Source organism: Lithobates pipiens, unplaced genomic scaffold (assembly GCF_037356315.1).
Source record: "Lithobates pipiens isolate NorthernLeopardFrog02 unplaced genomic scaffold, aLitPip1_a1.2 Scaffold_8, whole genome shotgun sequence".
NCBI classification, from domain to species: Eukaryota; Metazoa; Chordata; class Amphibia; order Anura; family Ranidae; genus Lithobates; species Lithobates pipiens.
Genome location: NW_027507903.1, coordinates 655,182,538 through 655,204,873, shown reverse-complemented (window position 1 = coordinate 655,204,873; position 22,336 = coordinate 655,182,538). Strand labels below are relative to the sequence as shown.

General features: G+C 48.3%; 1 protein-coding gene across 3 annotated transcripts in view; it reads right to left on the bottom strand.

The window, feature by feature from the left end:
- The window catches only part of LOC143961731 (C-type lectin domain family 10 member A-like), a 61,131-nt gene that overhangs the window by 27,816 nt on the left and 10,979 nt on the right, over positions 1 to 22,336 (bottom strand). Inside the window, exons 3-7 of one of the 3 annotated variants that reach the window (XM_077471069.1) lie at positions 15,843 to 15,953; positions 14,441 to 14,479; positions 12,976 to 13,047; positions 11,123 to 11,161; positions 10,777 to 10,845 (exon numbers count right to left, since the gene is read on the bottom strand). In XM_077471069.1, the coding sequence (XP_077327195.1) occupies positions 10,777 to 10,845; positions 11,123 to 11,161; positions 12,976 to 13,047; positions 14,441 to 14,479; positions 15,843 to 15,953 (330 nt within the window). The remainder of the gene's footprint in view (positions 1 to 10,776; positions 10,846 to 11,122; positions 11,162 to 12,975; positions 13,048 to 14,440; positions 14,480 to 15,842; positions 15,954 to 22,336) is intronic. The other 2 variants (XM_077471070.1, XM_077471071.1) reach the window with 2 other exon arrangements.

Here is a 22,336-nt window from a genome sequence, read left to right as displayed (position 1 = left end):
TTAAATAAAATTTTATTGAAAAAGGCATAGAACAAATTGTACATAATACAAAGGCGAAAGTTTTCTCATTGAAATAGAAAGATCGAGTGAAAACAATCATACAGCTTAGGGTTTGGTAGTAACTAAACAGTGTGTACATAGCTTAAGGGAAGACTAACCATTCTCCCCGAAGAAGGGAGAAGGGGAAGCTTCAACTGGATGGATCTGGAGGTCAGAAGGTAACCTGATGTGTTTTATAAAAGCGAACTACAGGATAAAATAAAGTATATACTGAATATGAAATAAAATAAATATGAAATAAAATAACCGTGGGGGGGGGGGAGCGGGAGGGGGGGGGGATTGGTCAGTAGCAGGTGCAGTTCATTGCATAGTGGGGGGGGGAGAGGTGCTGCACAGATCCCGGCTGTCCATGGAGGTGAAGAGTCCCCGTGTGGGGGGAGAGAGAGAGTCAGGAGCACAGAGACCCGCTTGGTACAGTTTCAGGTTGCAGCGATTATCGCCGTTGGCGCGTGTCCCTTATGGATGAAGGAGTGGTCCTCAAGGTGGGCTCGTTCCTGTGGGGTGAGTTTAGATGCCATATAGAAGCCCCATCTGTTGTGAAAACGTAGTTTGGCTTTGGCGTTGAGAAAGCTAGTATTCAATTTGTCTACTTGTGGAACAGAGGGTTTAGTCGTGGTTGTCCAGTTGGCTAGGATGGTTCTCCTAGCGAGTAACAAGCAGAGCAAGGCCCACTCCTTGCCCAGAGGTGTGGGGGTAGCCGACCAGGGGAGTAGTTTGGGGTCCCAATACCCAAAGATAAGGAGTAGCGGGTCCTTGGGGAGTTTCAGGAGTGTTATCTTGAAAATAAAAGCCAAAATTCCATCCCAGAATGAGGAGATGACCAGGCAAGACCAATAGCGGTGGGTAAGGGAGGGTCTTGGATGCTGGCAGAGAGGGCACAAAGAAGCAGCAGATTGACACGAAGGTGAGGAATGTAGAAAAGGTATGTGTGCTCGATGTACAATTTTTAGTTGGGTTTCCCTCCAAGTTTCATTTGGTACCAAATTATAGACTGTTTGGAGTCCGTGTAGGATCTTATCCACAATATCGGTACTTGGGAAATCTTTGGCCCAGTTAGAGACCGAGGAAGATTCCAGAGAGGGTGTAGTATTCAGTAGTAGAGGTTTGTAAATATCAGAGATGCCATAAGAGTCTTTGTGGAGAAGTACTTCGATGAAAGAGGATTGGAATCTTGCATGTTCCGCTCTGCAAGTTTTCTGCAAGAAGCTGAGGCATTGGCCATGGTGAAAGGCGGAGGAATCCGGTAAGGAGAACTTGACAGCTAGCCGGTGGAAGGGAAGTGCTCGACCAGAGTCCGGGTCACATAAGGAGAAGAAGGTGACGAGGCCCTGTTGACGCCATGTTTCATAGGGTTGGCGGTCCAACCCCGGGGTAAAGTGCGGGTTGCCTTGTATCGGGAGATGTCTAGAAATGAAGGGGGACAGCTTAAGGCTCTTCCGTGTTTCTCTCCAGGCAATAGCCGTGTCTCTCAGTAAAAGGTTGTGTTGCAATGACGGATCTAATTGTTTCCATTTGCAATGGAGAAGAGCAGCTAGGGAGTAAGGATGGGTCATTGCAGCTTCCAGTGGGTAATTAGAGCAGCGGGATTTTTGGGATATCCAGTCAAGACCTACCCTCAAAAGACATGCTAGGTTATACATTCTAAGATTGGGAAGGCTAATACCCCCTTCGCTCCTGGGAAGGTGAAGTTTAGAGAAGGCTATGCGGGGTCTTTTGCCTCGCCACAGGAATTTAGAGATTGCTGAGTTTAAAAGTTTTGTATCCTTGTGTCTAAGGAGTAAGGGTATCGTCTGAAGGGGATACAGGAGGCGTGCAAAGCTGACCATTTTTACCAGGTGACACCTTCCCAAGAGCGAAAGAGGCAGATCCATCCAGTTGTCTAATTCCTGTATAAGTTTGGCAAAAAGGGGGGGGTAGTTCAGGTGGTAGAGAGATGAGGGGAGCCTCCCTATCTTAATGCCCAAGTACGTGATATGGGTTCTGGCTACTTTGAAAATGGAGTGGTTTGCCCATGTCGGGGGTGGAAGGGATCCCAGGGGGAGTATTTCGCTCTTGGAGTAATTAATACGCAGTCCCGAGCACTGTCTGAAACGGTCAAATAAGAATTTAATCGTGGGCATGTCTGTTGAAGGGTTGGCGGAGAATATCAAGACATCGTCAGCAAAGAGGGAGGTTCTTAATTCGTGTGACCCGATTTCGATCCCGTGTAGCGGAGCTTTATATGTCAGGTATCTGGATAGTGGCTCCAAGGCCAGATTAAAGAGGAGTGGGGACAGGGGGCAACCTTGTCTGGTTCCCTTATGTAGCCGGAACTCATCCGAGAGGAGGCCAGCGGCCACCAGTCTGGCTGCAGGGGATGTGTACATGGAGCTGATCAGGTGTAGAAATGGTCCGGTGAAGCCCATATCTCCCAGTACCATGGATAGCCATTCAAAGTTGACATTGTCAAAAGCCTTTTCGGCATCTAGGGTGATAATGGCTAGATCGCTGGTAGGGTGACATCTGGCATGTTCTAGTGCCATCATCACCTTCCTGATATTGATAGTTGCCGTTCTGCCCTTGACAAAACCTGACTGGGCGGAGTGGATCAGGGAGGGGATGATGTCAGCCAGTCTATTAGCTATTATTTTGGAAAGAATTTTGACGTCAAGGTTTAGAAGCGAGATGGGTCTATATGACCCGGGCTCTTGTGGGTCCTTACCCTTTTTTTCTAACAACTTAATAATTGCTTGGTTGCCGGACGGGAGATAGGGGCCACCAGACCATATATGTTGGTAGACATCGGCCAGGGTCGGGGTTAGAAGTGCGTTTAAAGATTTATAAAACTCGCCTGATAGGCCATCCGGGCCTGGGGCTTTGGAGGAAGCTAGTTTACGAATCGTATCGGATATCTCCGAGGGGGAAATGGGGGCGTTTAACGAATCGAGTTGTGCGGGAGATACTCGGGTCAATTGTACTTCGTCGAGGAAGTCGCGAGCAGTGGGTCGGTCAATAGGGTCCGCCGCATAGAGGGAGGAATAAAAGCGGAGCATCGCCGCATTGATGCCCTTTGGAGTAGTCGCGACTGTGCCATCGGGGTCGCGTAGCGATGATATGACCGTGGGGCGGTAGGTTCCCTTGCATAGTCTGGCAAGAAGCTTGCCAGCCTTGTTGCCAAATTTGTGTAGAGTGGCGTCGAAGTGGGCATGTTTAGTGTTTTCCAAGGTTTCGGCCCAAGTGTCAAATGACTGCTTGGCTGTATGCCAGGCCTCGCGATTTTCGGGGGAGTTTAAGGCATAGAGTGCTCGCTGGGCCTGATGTAATCTGGAACTGGAGGCTTTGTATTGAGACTGGGCGTGTTTCTTGAATGAGGAGGCGTAAGAGATAATGCGTCCCCTAAGGAACGCCTTACCTGCGTCCCAAAACAAGTGTGGGTTGTCAGCATGTATTGCGTTCGTCTGTGAATATGATGCCCATTCTTTCGTCATGAAAGCTTGAAAATCTGCGTTGTGCTGCAAATAGGAGGGGAAACGCCAAATTTTGGGATTGGGGTGTATGTCGGGGGTCTCTAGAGTCACTGATATCGGAGCATGATCTGATATGGCTATATCATGGATTTCCGCTGTCGGAAGGAAGGGGATTAAGTCATTAGAGCTAAAAAAATAGTCAATCCTTGAAAAGACATTGTGGGGATAAGAGTAAAAGGAAAATTCTCGGTCGGTCGGGTGGTGTAGTCGCCAAATGTCATGTAGGTGAAGGGATTCCATAGTCATTGCCAGGCTCGTGGGAATAGTAGCAGTCGAACAGAGTATGGGGCGCAATGATGAGGATTTGTCATCTACCGGGTGGGTAACGGAATTGAAGTCGCCCCCCACCAGATGCGGGAGGTGGGGGAAGCGCAGGAGCCAACTAGTCAATGCGCTGAAAAAAGGTTTTGTGGGGCTATTGGGGGCATAGACGTTCGTAATAGCAAGTTCCTTGGTCCCTATGAGGGCCCTGATCGTGAGGAGTCTACCCTGTTGGTCTGTGTCCGTAGATAGGATCTTACAAGGAAGATTCTTATTAATAAGAATAAGAACCCCTGCTTTCCGGCCTACGGCCTCAGAACCTACCACCTCACCCACCCAGAGCTTCCTCATCCGAACAAAGTCGGATGAGGAGAGATGGGTTTCTTGTAGCAACGCTACGTCTGTTTTGAGTCTCTTGAGGTGTCGCAGTATCTTCATACGTTTGTTGGGGGAACGAAGCCCTTTAACGTTCCACGAGACTACTTGTAGCATGGTGGAGCGTTAAAAGCGGTAACAGTGCGGATTAGTAGTACCATGTAGTAGGGAGGACCCGGGGCATGTAGTAGCAGGAGCTTTGCTCCAGATAGGGCTAGGGCAGCCCCTGATAAGGTAGCAGCAAGGGAGAGTAATTTGAGGAAAAGTGCAGCTGTGGGAATAAGTAGAAGGAAGGGGCGGGGAAGGGAGCGGCAAATGTGCCAAGCATAATAACAAAGAAAGTAAGAACAACTCACTGTGAGCTTCACTTTTTTCCGCATGGGGGTCACTGTGTAGACCAGCTCCCAGAACCAGGCCTCCGAACTGACATAAAGATGGCTGCCCTAAAAAGAAGTAGCACGGCATGCCGTCAACCCAGGCAAGGGTCAGAACGAAGTGAGATGGTCTGCACAGAAGAATCCACAGGGGGAACAAGTGGGAATAACCTGAGAGAAAATAAAAACACAAACATTGAGGAAAACAGTTATAATAGGACAATAAAAGAACAACCAGATGCCGAAGGCATATGGGGCACGGTAAAAGACATAAGTTCAGTCAATGTAGCGTACGGGGCCAGTCACGGCCCTGGTCAAATATTACCTGAGGAGCGCATGTATAGCGCAGGTGGCCCAGGAGGGGATTGATTCATGTAGAAGCCACTTCTACCATGAGAAAACGGGTGGTAGGTGAAGCTTCGTCCCTAAAAGGGAGGGAAGACAAAAAGGTAACAAGGTCCTGGGGTTCATCAACGTGGGTTGAGAGCGTGAGGAGCTGGACCTGAGGCCCTGAAGCGCTTGGGGGAATCCTTCCGTGGGCTCCTCTGGTCAAGGGCTCTATTGACTGGGGCCGCTTTGGGAGCCGGGCTGAGTGGAGGGCCCGAGCGTAGCGATTTCAGAAAACGTGATGCATCGTCCGGGTCTTGAAAAGAGAGCTGTTCTCCGTTGGGTGCTTTGATCCGTAAGATTGCCGGAAATGCCAGAGTGAATTTCATCTGCCGTTGAAATATTTCCGTACAGATATGTTGAAAGGCCTTCCGTTTTTTGGAAACATCCACTGAATAATCAGCAAAGATCAGGATTTTGACCCCGTCGATCTGAAGTGATCTGGACTGACGATACTGCTGCAGAATGGAGGCTTTGTCTGAATAATTCAGGTATTTGGCAATGATCGGACGCGGGGACTTGCGATCAGAGTTGGGCGCCCCCACACGATGTGCTCGTTCCACGACGAAGGGTCCCCCCAGGCCCAGAGCCTCCGGGATGCGGCTTGCACACAGGTCTGATAGGGCGGATTGGTGAAGCGACTCGGGGATACCTACAAAACGCAGGTTGCTCCTCCTGGACCTATGCTCGAGGTCATCGAGCTTTTCCAAGATATATTTGTTAGTTCTGTCCTGAGCTTGTTCCAAGGACTGCGTTTGGTATAATTCTTCCTCTAAAGTAGAGATGCGATTTTCAGCCTCATTGAGTCTGGATGCATGTTCCCTGAGTTGGGCTTGAAATTTATGCATGCCTTGGGTGACAGCTTTCTCAACAGAGGCAGCTATCATGGGGGAGAGGAGAGCAGCAACAGCTTGTGCCAGAAGCTCTGTCTGTGGATCCTGCAGCGGTGGGGATGGCAGATGATGCAGCATGGTCGCAGGCGCCACAGGCCCAGGTACATGTGTGGAGGTTGGAGATTGTAGGGAAGAGGGTGCCTTGGAGGTTGTTTGGCCTTGTGCTGGGTCTCCTACCTCCATGGCTGGCGCTGACTCCTCCGGGTAGGCCGCGCAGGCCGGAGCGGTGACCGGAGCGGTGTAGGCCGAAGCCGGGGCCTCGATTTGCGGCGTGGCCTGCCGCGCGGTGGCGGCCGCGTACGAACGCGGCCCGGTTTTTTCCACGAACCGGTCCATCCTGGAGCTGGTAGCGTGGGGAAGTTAGCTGGCCGGTGGATCGGGCGATATCGCCGGATTTGGAGCAGATTTAGAGGCCGGTCTGCGGGAGCTGTGAGAGGGGACAGCTACTCCATGCGGCGCCGGAACCGGAAGTTAGATTTGGTTTTACCGCCACGGATTGCATGCAGGCCTGACTCTTCTTCTCCTCCTCCTCCTACTCCATCCTCCTCCCTCGCCTCCTCAGCTGCCTCCTCCTTTTCCGCTGCTAGCGTCTCTTCCGCTGCACCGCCCAAGCTCCCCAGAACCTATTCCACATGCCAGGTGAGACGTTGCCATGCCGTGCTGCGTCTGTTGTGCCTGGAAGCCAAGAGCCACACTGGCCCGGCACTCCTTTCAGCTTTGCGTTCACAGGCAGATCAGTGGCTAACACCGCTCAATTTGACAGTTGGTAAAGTGGTGTGTGACAACGGTGCCAATCTGCTTAGCGCATTGAAACAGGGCAAAATCACGCACGTGCCATGCATGGCACACGTCTTAAACTTGGTCGTGCAGCGATTCCTTGTCAAATACCCTGGGGTCCAGGACATCTTGCGGCAGGCAAGGAAAATCTCGGCCCATTTCAGACGATCTTACACGGCCATGGCTCGCCTTGCTGACATTCAGCGGCAACACCATCTGCCGGTCAGACGTCTTATTTGCGATTGCCCGACGCGATGGAACTCAACCTTCTATATGCTTGATAGGCTGCTCCAGCAGAAACGTGCAGTTAACGTCTACCTGTATGAACTCTGCGAAAGAAACGGTTCTGGGGAGCTGGGGTTTTTTTCACCGCGCCAGTGGCTGCTCATGCGCGACGCCTGCAGACTTCTGCGGCCATTTGAGGAGATCACCAAACTGGTCAGTCGCAGCCATGGCGCCATCAGTGACATGGTACCTTATGCCTTCTTTATGGAGCGTGCATTGCGTCGTGTCATTGATCAGGCTGTGGAGGAGCAGGAGCGGGATGATGAGGAAGTCGCAATGCTGGATGAATTCCCAGGGGGGCTACTCTATCTGAGACAAGTCAACAACAGGAGTCTGATGAGGAGTCAGAGGAGGATGGTGCCGGGGCGGATGAGGAGGAGCAAGAAGAGCATGCTTTAAACCTTTCTGGGATCCCTGTTGTGCGTGGATGGGGAGAGGCGAATGAAGAGGACGACATTATCCTGGATGATGAGCAGGAGCCAGGCCACCACACCGCTTCCACTTTAGTGCAAATGGGGGCCTTCATGCTCCAGTGTTTTAATAGGGACCCCCGTATAAAAAGCATAAGGGTCAAGGACCAGTACTGGGTGGCAATGTACTTAGACCCCCGGTACAAACACAAAATGGCGGAAATGTTACCGCCGTCGCAGAGGGCTGTCAGAATGCAGCACTTCCAGGCCTTGCTTCGAGAAATGCTGCATTCTGCTTTTGCGTGTGCTGACAGAGGAGCAATTCCCACTCCCAGAGAAGGATTTGCGGGTACCAATCCAACAGCGCCTGCAAGAAGAGGCCGGTTTGAAGATGTGTTGGTGACTTCGGATATGAGGTCATTCTTTCAGCCGACCCATCGACAGGTGTCATCCGGATCCAGCATCAGGGAACGCCTAGACCGCCAGGTGTCCGACTACATTGGGTTAACGGCCAATGTGGACGCTCTGAGGAGTGATGAACCCCTGGACTACTGGGTGGGCAGGCTTTACCTCTTGCCAGAGCTTGCCCAATTTGCAATCGAACTGTTGGCTTGCCCCTCATCCAGTGTCCTGTCCAAAAGGACGTTCAGCGCAGCAGGGGGGATCGTGACCGATAAGCGTACTCGCCTAGCTCACGACAGTGTTAACTACCTCACATTTCTAAAAATGAATGAGGCATGGATCTCGGAGGAATTCAACACATGTGACCAGTGGACCATGTATATGTCTATAAACTATTTTTTTAATCAAGCACAGAGACCTTCTTTCTTCATTTGGCTCACTTCCTTGTCCCAAAAAAGCACACCGTACTATATGCCCGTACCCTCCTCTTTGAAGAGGTTGAGTGGTGTCATATTTCTACTGGGGCTGCTTATGATATCCCTGTGCTGTGCTGACTTCCTCCTGGGGGTTCGTGCTGACTTCCTCCTGGGGGTTCTTATTATGAGGGGATCACACCATCCCTGTGCTGTGCTGAGTTTCTCCTGGGCCTGCTTACTTTGAGGGGATCACACCATCCCTGTGCTGTGCTGACTTCCTCCTGGGGGTTCTTATTATGAGGGGATCACACCATCCCCGTGCTGTGCTGAGTTTCTCCTGGGCCTGCTTACTATGAGGGGATCACACCATCCCTGTGCTATGCTGACTTCCTCCTGGGGGGTTCTTATTATGAGGGGATCACACCATCCCTGTGCTGTGCTGAGTTTCTCCTGGGCCTGCTTATTATGAGGGGATCACACCATCCCTGTGCTGTGCTGACTTCCTCCTGGGGGTTCTTATTATGAGGGGATCACACCATCCCTGTGCTGTGCTGAGTTTCTCCTGGGCCTGCTTATTATGAGGGGATCACACCATCCCTGTGCTGTGCTGACTTACTCCTGGGGCTGCTTACGGTGCTGCTGTCAGTGCTGTATATCACGGTGCTGGTGTGAGTGCTTAATGTCACGGTGCTGCTGTCAGTGCTGTATATCACGGTGCTGATGTCAGTGCTTAATGTCACGCTTCTGATGTCAGTACTCTCTATCACGGTGCTGCTGTCAGTGCTGTATATCACTGTGCTGATGTCAGTGATGTATGTCACGCTTCTGATGTCAGTGCCCTCTATCACGGTGCTGCTGTCAGTGCTGTATATCACGGTGCTGATGTCAGTGCTTAATGTCACGCTTCTGATGTCAGTACTCTCTATCACGGTGCTGCTGTCAGTGCTGTATATCACGGTGCTGATGTCAGTGCTTAATGTCACGCTTCTGATGTCAGTACTCTCTATCACGGTGCTGCTGTCAGTGCTGTATATCACTGTGCTGATGTCAGTGCTGTATGTCATGCTTCTGATGTCAGTGCCCTCTATCACGGTGCTGCTGTCAGTGCTGTATATCACGGTGCTGATGTCAGTGCTTAATGTCACGCTTCTGATGTCAGTACTCTCTATCACGGTGCTGCTGTCAGTGCTGTATATCACGGTGCTGATGTCAGTGCTTAATGTCACGCTTCTGATGTCAGTACTCTCTATCACGGTGCTGCTGTCAGTGCTGTATATCACTGTGCTGATGTCAGTGCTGTATGTCACGCTTCTGATGTCAGTGCCCTCTATCACGGTGCTGCTGTCAGTGCTGTATATCACTGTGCTGATGTCAGTGCTGTATGTCACACTTCTGATGTCAGTGCCCTCTATCACGGTGCTGCTGTAAGTGCTGTATATCACGGTGCTGATGTCAGTGCTTAATGTCACGCTTCTGATGTCAGTACTCTCTATCACGGTGCTGCTGTCAGTGCTGTATATCATGGTGCTGATGTCAGTGCTTAATGTCACGCTTCTGATGTCAGTACTCTCTATCACGGTGCTGCTGTCAGTGCTGTATATCACGGTGCTGATGTCAGTGCTGTATGTCACGCTTCTGATGTCAGTGCCCTCTATCACGGTGCTGCTGTCAGTGCTGTATATCACGGTGCTGATGTCAGTGCTGTATGTCACGCTTCTGATGTCAGTGCCCTCTATCACGGTGCTGCTGTCAGTGCTGTATATCACGGTGCTGATGTCAGTGCTTAATGTCACGCTTCTGATGTCAGTGCTCTCTATCACGGTGCTGCTGTCAGTGCTGTATATCACGGTGCTGGTGTTAATGCTTTATGTCACGCTGCTGATGTCAGTGCCCTCTATCACGGTGCTGTTGTCAGATGCCTCTATCACGGTGCATGTGTCATTGCTGTATGTCACGCTGCTGGTGATCATCTCCTGCACCCTCTTCTTTGCCTACCCTGGTCCCTGACCTTCCCTCTCCTCCATTGCCTTCATGCGCTCCACAGTCCTGAATTGTCAGAACAATTTCCCATATAAAAAAAGAATGCTTGTAGTTATCGATCCCAAATTCACCTCATACATGTGTTATGTCATTGGCCATGTGGTGGGACTATGTTTGCCCAGCTAATAATTATCTTGTGGCTGCAAATTTGACCTAAAGGTTGGCGAAGTTCGCCTCCCATTGAAGTCAATGGGGCCCGCGGCGAACGTTCGGTTTCGCGAACGGTCGGCCTCGTTCGCGGTCCGCGTTCGCGAAACGTCCCGTCGGAAGTTCGTCCATCACTACCTATGATCGGTCAGCAAGAGGCTCCCATTCAGTCCCCTCCAAAAGCCTCTGTCCCGGCTAGGTCTGCCACAGTGAGGATCACCCCACACAACCCTCCTGATACAGGGCTCCACATATCATTTTGAGGTGAAATATTTTTGGAATTTTTTTCTGATCCTTTTTGTGATGCAAAAAGTACAATTATAACTATAATATCAATTATTGAGGTTTTTTTCTTTATCTGGACTTGCAAAGGTACCATCATCAGTAGATGTATTGTGGACCCTTGGAGAATTTTTGGAGGAAATAATTTAAGATATACTTACTTTTCTGGAGCGCTTCTGCCACTTTCCCCAAGAATCCCAAAATCCTCTGAATGTCGCTGGATAAGGAAGCTGAAATACACAGAATGTCAGGAGAGAGCTGGCCTCCTTTTATACCAGAGGTCTCCAAACTACAAGCTACTACAAGATTTTATCTGGCCCGCAACCCGGGGGTTAGTGGTCCCTCACATTCCTATAGTCTTCATTTCTATTCATCCTTACTGATTATATCAAGGCTTGTGATTTCTCTATTGCTGGTGGCTATATAAATCCTGTATTATAATAATAATAATACATTGTATCTATCTATCCATTCTAATATACATTACATTGAGCAGTACATAATTACCAGTGACTTCATCTGTTAAATTATACTTCACGTTGGAATCTGAGAAACAGAGGAAAACCAACATCAATTAGTATAATAAGGTTTATCATTATACACCTCTCTTACTCTACATACATTTGTTTAAGACACACCAACTAACGTGCCCATCTCTTTTGGGTTCACATGGTTTCTGCTAAACAGAAAAATCCACCAGTCTGAACTTTGATCCTAGGCATTTAGTAATGTGGCCATACTGGGATTCTGGAGAAGCGGTTTCTACACGTAATACAATGTTTCAGGACTGTTACCATTTATGATCACCATGGAACATGGTGGACCAGGCAGTAGAAATCCTATTTGATAAAATGTCTGCTTTCAAGCCCAATTCTAGTCTAATACCAAAATAAAATAAAATAAAAAGCATCTTTGGATATGTCCCTTGCAGTAATTATAGTTTGACAGTTTTCCAGATTGAATGATGTCCAATGCCGCTTAACCCACTTCCTGTGAACTCAGGGTGTCAAATACCTAGCCCCCATGGGTATGTCATCCATGGGTTAACAACAGCATGCTGCTGAGAGCAACACCTTGTCATTATAAGGTCATTCAAGATGTGCTGATGACAGAAGAGGAACCCTGAGTTCAGGACCCACCCACTGCTGGGGACTGAAGAGGAACCATGAGGTTAGAACCCACTTTCTGCTGAGGATGAAAGAGGAACCATAAGATCAGAACTTACTCTCTGCTGAGGACAGAAGAGAATCCATTAAGGTTAGGACTCACCCACTGCTAAGGACAAAAGAGAACCCATGAAGTCAGGGCTCAGCCACTGCTAAGGACCACCATGTAATGAACCCACCCACTGCTCAGTACAGAATAGGAACCATGATGTCAGGACCCACCCACTGCCGAGGATAGAAGAGGATCCATCATGTCATGGGTCTGACATCAGGACCCACCTATTGCTGAGGACAGAAGATAACCCATGAGGTCAGAAACCACACACTTTTGAGGACAGAAGAGAACACATGAAGTCAGGACTCCCCCACAGGTAGGGACAGAAGAGGCCCAATCATGTCGCAGACCCATTATATAAGGACCCCTCCACCACACTGCTGAGGACAGAAGAGGACCAATGAGGTCAGGACCCACCCACTGCTGAAGATAGAAGAGAACCCATGAGGTCGGGACCCATCCACTGCTGAGGACAGAAGAGGACCCATCATGTCATGGAACCATAACGTCAGGCCCCACCATCTCCTGAGGAAAAAAGAGGACCCATGAGGTCAGGACCCACTCACTGCTGATGACAGAAGAGAACCCACGAGCCAAGTCCCAGCTACTGTTGAGGGCAGAAAAGGACCCATTATGTCACAGACCCATCACATCAGGATCCACCCATTGCTGAGGACAGGAGAGGACCCTATCATGTCACAGACCCATGATGTCAGGACCCAGCCACTGATGAGGACAGAAGCGGACCCCTGAGGTCAGAATAAACCCACTGCTGAGGACAGAAGAGGACCACTGAGGTCAGGACCCCCCCCCCCCCCACTGCTGAGGACAGAAAAGGACCAATGAGGTCAGGACCCCCCCACTGCTGATGACAAAAGAGGAACTGTAATGTCACAGAGCCATGATGTCAGGACTCACAAACCACCCATTGCAGAGGAGAGAAGAGGACCCATCATGTCATGGACCTGTAATGTCAGTTTTTTTGTTATTAAAATTCACCTAATTTGTTTGATATCTGGATATATCGTTCTACAAACAGATAGAGAGAGGCTTTGTGATATCTACATCCTGTTTGTACACTGTGGTGAAAGGTGGTTTGATGGGTAAGTGTTCCAGTGGTTGGAATAAAATAATCTTACTGATTGCTGTCTGGACTTTCTCCAGGTTCCTCACAGATGCTTGAATGCTCTGAACTTCACTGGAATGAGAACCTGTAATGATAACAATGGTGATTCATCTCAGATTACTGCGGATCTACCCACAGAACATTACACAAAACTTCATAGGTCCCTGATAATATACAGTTAGGCGCTAAAAAAAAGAGAATAAAATGTATTCAAATGTATTCACAAAAATGTTTAAAGTACAGCGCGTGAGAGCCACACCCGGCCTATTTACAGAATCCACAATGTATAGGCAATAAAAAAATCACTTGTTTCACAGTATAACATTGGCTTTCCCACCCTAGAATATATACCTCCTTTGTTGTAGGCACATTAGATGGCTTCAAGATCCTAGATGACAGTAGCAGGGTGGATCTCATCCCTTATGCCAGTGATGGTGAATCTTGTGTGTTGCGTTTGTTAAAATATGATTTTTTCAATTTAATCAGACATAACATTACATGGGACAATAGTGGTTGCTCATAGATTTTTTGTCAGGTTTTGGCTTGAGTAGATTTCTCAAACAAATGCTGCTGCATACAATGGGTACGTAGACACCATTGTTGTATTCAATTGACAGTTTCAACAGTCCAGTGTTTACACAGCTACAGTAAACAGGTATGTTTTCTGTTTGGTAATTATGGTAAACAGCCTGACACAAAAAAAGGGGATTCAGGCATAAACTAGGAACATACATCATCATTCTTTAAGATCATAAGCCACTCATCATGCAAGGAGGTGCCTGGTCTCCAGAAGAATCGTTGTCAAGGGAGATCACAAACATACAGTAACAGAAGATAAGTAAATTTTAAGTGTATTTGTACTGTTATAGACCATAGGCTGTTCATTTGCTAGGCATTTTGCTTGTTATAGAGATCTGTCAGTCTTGTACTGTATTCCTAAGATTGTAATAGTTTTGTATGTACAGCATCTTTGTATAGTAAAATCAAATTTACACACTGCAGAAGTCTCAGCTTCCTTGCTTATACCACAAAGTAACCTTCCTAGATAAACGCAAGCAAAACACCTTGGCACTCAAGGTGTAGTGCCATGTTTTGGAACTACATTTCCCATGATGCTCATGCACTCTGCAGTGTAGTTGGGCATCATGGGAAATGCAGTTCCAAAACATCTGGGGTGCCAAGGTTCGTCATACCCTGCCTTAGGCCGTGCCCTTGCCTTACCCAGGTAACACATGCTACAGGATGGTTTATTGGATGGTGAAAGGTTGTGATATGCAGTTATATAGCCTCTGTCCTCCCTAAGGATCACCCACTATTATGGGTCAATAGAAGAGGGCTAATAGAATAGTATCCTCATTTATGTTAAAGGGATAATCCCTGAGACCCCCTCCAAGTGTTTCACAGATCCCAAGGAAGTGGAATATGTGGAACCCATGAAATGCATCGTGACATGACCATTAAGACCATTATACACTCACCATTCCTCATCTGTGACATTTCCTCACCAACACGTTTATCTGAAGAGGAAATAGAAAACAATGTCAGATAAGGTTCTTCAATGTTGGAAAACTCACATCAGCAAACACAGTTTAAAAATAAATAAACATATGGTCCTTAGATTGCACAGACATGATCTGGGTATTGTCCACTTTCACAGTGGTCATTATAAGGCCCCATTGAATTCCATTTAATCTTTTTGGAATTAAGAAGCTGACCTTTCATATATTGTATACTGTATATTGTGTATATTTCCATGGTAGGTGCACCATTCTACTAATTTGTCAGTGTAACCCCTCCGGGTATTTATGACCTCTCGCAGATAACACAATACTTCCCCGATAATGCCCTCATCAGCTTCAGAAGGACAGAGCCATCTTTGTTCAGACATCATCCAGGGTCACCATCTATGTCTTGGACTAACTAAGATGCCGGCTCAGAGATGACACAGTAATTACATTTCTGGTGCCTGTGTAGTTCTTGGATGTGTTCACAAATGTCTGCCACTAATTAGTCAAAGTCATAAACTGGAGCTCAAAGGTGGAGCCTTTCTGAAATAATTATACTGCTCCTGCTATTTTCTGCCTGCTCTTTTGCTAGCGGTGGCCTGGTCTTCTCCATCGCCTTCTTTGCTCTTCTTCCAATGTTGACATGACGCTCTCTCCCGCTGTAATGCTGGGTACGCGGTGTGCAACGATTTATATAGGCATGGGGGCGTGGTCACCGGGTGATGTCACCTGGTAACCCCAGTCCCCTTATGACATCACCGCCCCATCATTCCCTGGGTGGGGACTCCCACGCCGTTTTTCTGGTGAAGAGGGTTCCCCTTAAAATCCATACCAGACCAAAGGGTCTGGTATCGTCCGAGGGGAGAACCCCACGCCAATTTTTTTTTTCATTTTGGCGGGTTTCCCCTTCATCCTCTGCACACAAGTTGCACCGCAAGTCGGATCATGATGATCCAACTTCTGGTGCAACTTCGATTCAAATCAATGGGCTCCCATAGGGAACCATTGATTTTTGAATAGAGGCAGAGAAACGCTGAACGAGGCTTAATGCTCTTTTTACATCGTTAACCCTCGTTTAACACCTGGCGTTTCCAGTACTGCTCTTGAACGCGATTTTATGGAGTTCAGAACACAGCCCATAAACTCCGCTGATGATAAACGTCCAACAACGTCCATGTGTGCATGCACACATATGATAACATAAAGTGGAGTTTATGGGCTTTTAAAAAAAAAACGTCCAAAGTTCAAAAAACATCTGTTTATGAGCTCCAGTGTGCATGGAGCCTAAGGGGTAAGTTCATGAACTTAATCAAAGTTCAGACGCTAAATTCGCCAAATTCACTCCCCAATATCCCAGTATATTAGAGATACTCACAGGAAATGAACAGGAAAGTCGTGAGGGTGACCAAAATAATGAAGACCAATATTAGGAGGACCCCCAGGATTAGCATCACCCGGTGCTGTGTATTCTTGGCAGCCGGAATCTCTACAGACAGAGAGGATAGTGAATAATCCTGCGTGTTTCGGCCGGTATAATAATCCTCCAGAATTCTTATCTCATGTAAAGACATTTTATATTCATCCCGGATCATCTGTGTGCTCATTCCCTGCATAGAAATATATAATCTTCTACTATAACTGTATATATATATATATATATATATATATATATATATATATATTTATATCACATCTATCATATAATAATCTTCCACTATAACTGTATATGTACATATCACCTCATGTTATTTCATTATCATGATACAGCCTAATGAGAGTGTAGGTTCTGGTTCATACCCTGATACTGTATGTCTACTACATGTCCTACTACTGTATGTCTACTACATGTCCTACTACTGTATGTCTTCTACATGTCCTACTACCATATGTCTACTACATGTCCTACTACCATATGTCTACTACATGTCCTACTACCATATGTCTACTACATGTCCTACTACCATATGTCTACTACATGTCCTACTACCATATGTCTACTACATGTCCTACTACCATATGTCTACTACATGTCCTACTACAGTATGTCCAAAAATTATTGTCTTAGGATGTTTAAAAAATGTTGTCCCACAATATCCAAAACATAATGTCCGTGATTTCGAAATATAATGTCCTACAATGTTCAAATACAATGTCCCACTATGTCCAAAAAAATAATGTTCCATGTTGTCAAAAAATAATGTCCCAAGATGTTCAAAAAATTATGTCTATGATATCTAAAAGTTAATTTTCCTTAATGTCCAAAAATAATATCCCACAATGTCCAAAAAAGTATAAAAGTACGCGTCCTAAAAAATGTCCAAAAATAATGTCCCTTGATGTCCAAAAAAATTATGTCCCATGTTGTCAAAAAAATAATGTCCCAAGAAGTTCAAAAATTATGTCTATGATGTCTAATGCCGTATACACACACGACCGGACTTTCCGGCAGACTAGGTCCGATGGAATCAGTCCGTCTGACAATCCGATCACGTGTGGGCTAATCCAATCATTTTTCGTTTAAAAAATCAGATGGACCTAGAATTAGAACATGTTTCAAATCTGTCCGATGGACTCAATTCCTATTGGGAAAACCGTTCGTCTGTGTGCTGGCCCAACGGACCAAATACGACGCAAGGGAAGCTATTGGCTACTGGCTATTGAACTTCCTTTTTTTTTGCCCTGTCTTACGTCATCACGTTCAAAGTGAACGGACTTTCGAACGGACTGAAGGCCCATACACACGATCAGACTTTTTGACAACAAACATGCAAATTAGCTGTTTTAGAGCAACATCCGACCGTGTGTACGCTCCATCGGACAAACTTTTTTGGTTTTCATGTGACTTTTGTTGGCTGTGCGAACGGACAAACTTTCTGGCAACAAAAGTCCGATGGAGCAAAGTCTGATCGTGTGTACAGAAAACCATAGGACTTTTGTACAAAGTACAAACAGGCATGCTCAGAACCAATGCAAAAGATCAGCCAACAATACAGAAGTTGGCCAAAGGTGGCGGTAAAGAGCAGAAAAACCACATGATTTGGTGAAAGTTGGCTGAAAAAGTCCTGCTGTGTGTATGCAATACAAGTTCAGGGCCGACGCCCTTTGTACAAAAATCCAAGGGAAAGTTTGTACAAAGTCCTATCGTGTGTATGAGGCTTTAGTGTGGCCAAGACCGTTCAGTCAGAAAGTCTGTCGGAACTCCGCCGACAGTCCATCAGGAAGACCATCGAATTGAGTCTGCCGGAAAGTCCGGTCGTGTTTACGCTGCATAAAAGTTAATTTTCCTTAATGTCCAAAAATATTATCCCTCAATGTCCAAAAATAATGTCCATGATATCTAAAAGATAATGTCCCAAGACATCCAAAAATAATGTCCAACGATTTCCAAAAAGTATGTGTCCTACAAGGTCTGCAAACAGTCCCACGATGTCCAAAAATAATGTCCCTTGATGTCCAAAAAAAATAATCTCCCTTGATGTCCAAAAAAATATTGTCCTATGATGTCCAAAAATAATGTGCCCTGAAGTCCAATAAATAATCTAATTTATGTATTTCAAAGGCTCCCGCGCTATATGGCCAAATTGATCAGAAGGCAAAGTTCTATTCTGACGGGAGCAGCAAACACTATGAGTTGGCTCTCAATACTATAGAAAATGAAACAAGGGGGGTGTGTTGCGCTTCCTAAATACCAAATAAACTAACAATAATGTACAATCAAAAATAATAATATCAAAGCAAACAGTGCTTGTAAACTTAAAATAGTGCTTAGTACTTAGGAAATTGCATTAAAAGTGTCTCTGTGCATCACTCAAGTGTCAACATCAACATCAAGGATATTTGGTATTTAGGAAGCGCAACACACCCCCCTTGTTTCAGATAATCTCATTTGATGTCCAAAAAAATAATATCCCACAATGTCCAAAAAAAAAACAATGATGCATCTCTATTCAGCTGAATGGAAACATTGATGGCGAAGTTGCTGGCTGACATCACTGAGCAAATATGACCATGTGGTGATATTTGGTCAATGACATCTGCTATCATCCCCAGTCCAACTATCTACATTCAGATGAATGGGGGCAGGGATGCTCCATTGGTTGCTCAACCTCTGACAGCCACAGTGTCCTGCCAACCACAGACCTGAATGGGAAGCTGTCACTCATTAGTGGCAATGGTAATACTGCCACTAATGAACACCTTCCTTGTGAATCAGGAGGTTCACTGCAGTGGGTGTGTGAAAAAGTCATTTAGTTGACCTGTTAACTAAAACGCAAGGGAGCTAAAGTTTGGGGCAAAACCTGAACTCTTATCTCTAATTGTGAGGCCGCGTACACACGCGCGGACTGTTTGCCCAACCTTGTTCGTCAAACAGTTTCGGCAAACAGTCCGCTCAAAATTTGCATGAGCGGACTTGCCCACACACGAGCGGACTGTTTCAACGAACTGTTTGCCAAACAGTCCGCTCAACTTTTGAAATGAACGGACTCGCCCACGTAAGGCGGAGGCAAATCCGCCCATTTCGAGCGCGTGTACAGGTAGGCGGGGCCCGCGAAGGAGACGTCGCGGGCTCCGCCGCCTGGAATGGGCTTAAAGGGGAACCCCAACGCCGAAAAAAATCGGCGTGGGGGTTCCCCCAAAGTCCACACCAGACCCTTGTCCGAGCACGCTACCCGGCCGGTCTTGAGCCGTACCAGGCCGCGTGCCCTCAACATGGGGGGGTGCCTTGGGGAAGGGGGGGCCGCGCGGCCCCCCCACCCCAAAGCACCTTGTCCCCATGTTGATGAGGACAAGGGCCTCTTCCCGACAACCCTGGCCGTTGGTTGTCGGGGTCTGCGGGCGGGGGGCTTATCGGAATCCGGGAGCCCCCTTTAAGAAGGGGGCCCCCGGATACCGGCCCCCCACCCTATGTGAATGAGTATGGGGTACAATGTACCCCTACCCATTCACCTGTGAAATAAAGTACAAAAAAAAACACAACACAGGGGAAAAAATATTTTATTGCACAGCTCCGGGGGTCTTCCGTCTTCGGGGGTCTTCTCGCCGGACTCCTCCGCTATCTGTGTGTAGCTCTTTTACTAGCGGAGGAGTCCGGCTTTCTTCCTCCCCGCCGCCGGCCTCTTCTCCCGACTTCGGGGGTCTTGTCCCCCTCTTCGGTTCTTCTGCCGGGCCACCGCGCCTTCTTGTAGCTCTTTTACAGGCGGTGGCCCGGTCTTCTGTCGCCGCTGCCTTCCGTTCTTCTGTCGCCGCCTTCGGTTCTTCTGCCGGGCCACCGCGCCTTCTTGTAGCTCTTTTACAGGCGGTGGCCCGGTCTTCTGTCGCCGCTGTCGCCGCTGTCGTCGCCGCCGCCGCCGCCTTCCGTTCTTGTTCTTCTTCTTGTTCTTCTGCTTCTTCTCCTGGAGATGTTGACTCGACGAGCTCTCCGGCCGGAATGCCAGAGCCGCGCTGTGCGGTCACTTATATAGTGACAATGGGGCGGTGTCACATGGTATATGTCACATGGGTTGGTCACATGGGTTGATGTCACATGGGGACTATGACATCGTAAGGGGGCGGGGTCACCATGTGACCAACCCATGTGACATATACCATGTGACACCGCCCCATTGTCACTATATAAGTGACCGCACAGCGCGGCTCTGGCATTCCGGCCGGAGAGCTCGTCGAGTCAACATCTCCAGGAGAAGAAGCAGAAGAACAAGAAGAAGAACAAGAACGGAAGGCGGCGGCGGCGGCGACGACAGCGGCGACAGAAGACCGGGCCACCGCCTGTAAAAGAGCTACAAGAAGGCGCGGTGGCCCGGCAGAAGAACCGAAGGCGGCGACAGAAGAACGGAAGGCAGCGGCGACAGAAGACCGGGCCACCGCCTGTAAAAGAGCTACAAGAAGGCGCGGTGGCCCGGCAGAAGAACCGAAGAGGGGGACAAGACCCCCGAAGTCGGGAGAAGAGGCCGGCGGCGGGGAGGAAGAAAGCCGGACTCCTCCGCTAGTAAAAGAGCTACACACAGATAGCGGAGGAGTCCGGCGAGAAGACCCCCGAAGACGGAAGACCCCCGGAGCTGTGCAATAAAATATTTTTTCCCCTGTGTTGTGTTTTTTTTTGTACTTTATTTCACAGGTGAATGGGTAGGGGTACATTGTACCCCATACTCATTCACAAAGGGTGGGGGGCCGGTATCCGGGGGCCCCCTTCTTAAAGGGGGCTCCCGGATTCCGATAAGCCCCCCGCCCGCAGACCCCGACAACCAACGGCCAGGGTTGTCGGGAAGAGGCCCTTGTCCTCATCAACATGGGGACAAGGTGCTTTGGGGTGGGGGGGCCGCGCGGCCCCCCCTTCCCCAAGGCACCCCCCCATGTTGAGGGCACGCGGCCTGGTACGGCTCAGGAGGGGGGGCGCGCTCGCTCGCCCCCCTTTCCTGGCCGGCCGGGTAGCGTGCTCGGACAAGGGTCTGGTGTGGACTTTGGGGGAACCCCCACGCCGATTTTTTTCGGCGTTGGGGTTCCCCTTTAAGCCCATTCCAGGCGGCGGAGCCCGCGACGTCTCCTTCGCGGGCCCCGCCTACCTGTACACGCGCTCGAAATGGGCGGACTTTCCGAGCGGGAACAGTCCGCTCATTTCGAAAGTACAGCGGACAGGCCCACACACGGGCGGACTGTTCGCTCAAACACAGTTTCAGCGGACAGTTTTTCGGAATTTCCGAAAGACTTTGTCCATCCAACTGTCCGCTGAAACTGTCCGCTGAAAGCCCACACACGAGCGGACTGTCCGCCCAAACACTGTTCAGCGGACAAGGTTGGGCGAACAGTCCGCCCGTGTGTACGCGGCCTGAGTGTCAGAATTAAAGAGGAAGTAAACCCTTCCAAACAACTTGGACCTATAGGTAAGCCTAGATTAAGGCTTACCTGTAGGTCCAAGCAATATCTCCTAAACCTATATGGTTTAGGAGATATTTGCCCGAAAATGGGCACCGCTGTCTACGGCGCATGCGCCGTAGACAGCGGCGCGCATGCGCACTAAATGCGGCAAATCCAAGAATGGATTTGCCAAATTTGTCGACTCCCGTGCGCATGCGCGGGAGTGACGTAATCGCGGCTTCGCCGTATGACAGCGGCGGAGCTGCGAGGCGCGACTCCCGTGCGCATGCGCGGGAGTGACGTCATCGCGGTTGCGCCGCTGTGATTCGTCGGAGCTGCGAGACGCCACAAGCAACATGGATGCGGCGGACTACAGGGGACAGCGGCGACTTCGCTGGCTCCTGTGTCAGGTAAGTGACACATAATGAGCTACTATGCGATGCATAGTAGTCCATTATGCTTTACCTTTGCAGGGAAAAAAAGAGGAAGTAAACCCATCAGGGTTTACTTCCTCTTTAAGGTCTCTCATTGCCTGTCATTTGTAGGTGGTAGCAGCTTGGATATTAGTGTATGTGTGCATTGTGGGAACTTTGGGATTTCCACTGGGCTGGCCAATTTCCAAGGAGGAGCAATGGATGGCAATGCTTCCTGCATCGTTTTGCACCTCCTTCAACTAAGTATCCCTCAGGACCTTGTATGTGTATCTATATATATAAATATATATATATATATATATATATATATATATATATATATATAATTTCTCATCCAGGGTTCCGGGGGGGGGGGGGGGGGATAGGTCATGTGAAGGAAACTGGATTTTCAGTTTCCTCAGAGATTAGAAAAGCTTTCTTTGGAGATTAGAAAAGCCTTCTGTGTGATGATAGTAGTGAATTAATGTTCACTATTTTCACAATAACCTTCCTCCCTGACAATCAGGAGGCAGTGCGTCAGACCAGTTTTCTGATTGGACAAAGTGCCAGGCCACCCTATTGGATGCCTAGCAATTAGGAAGAG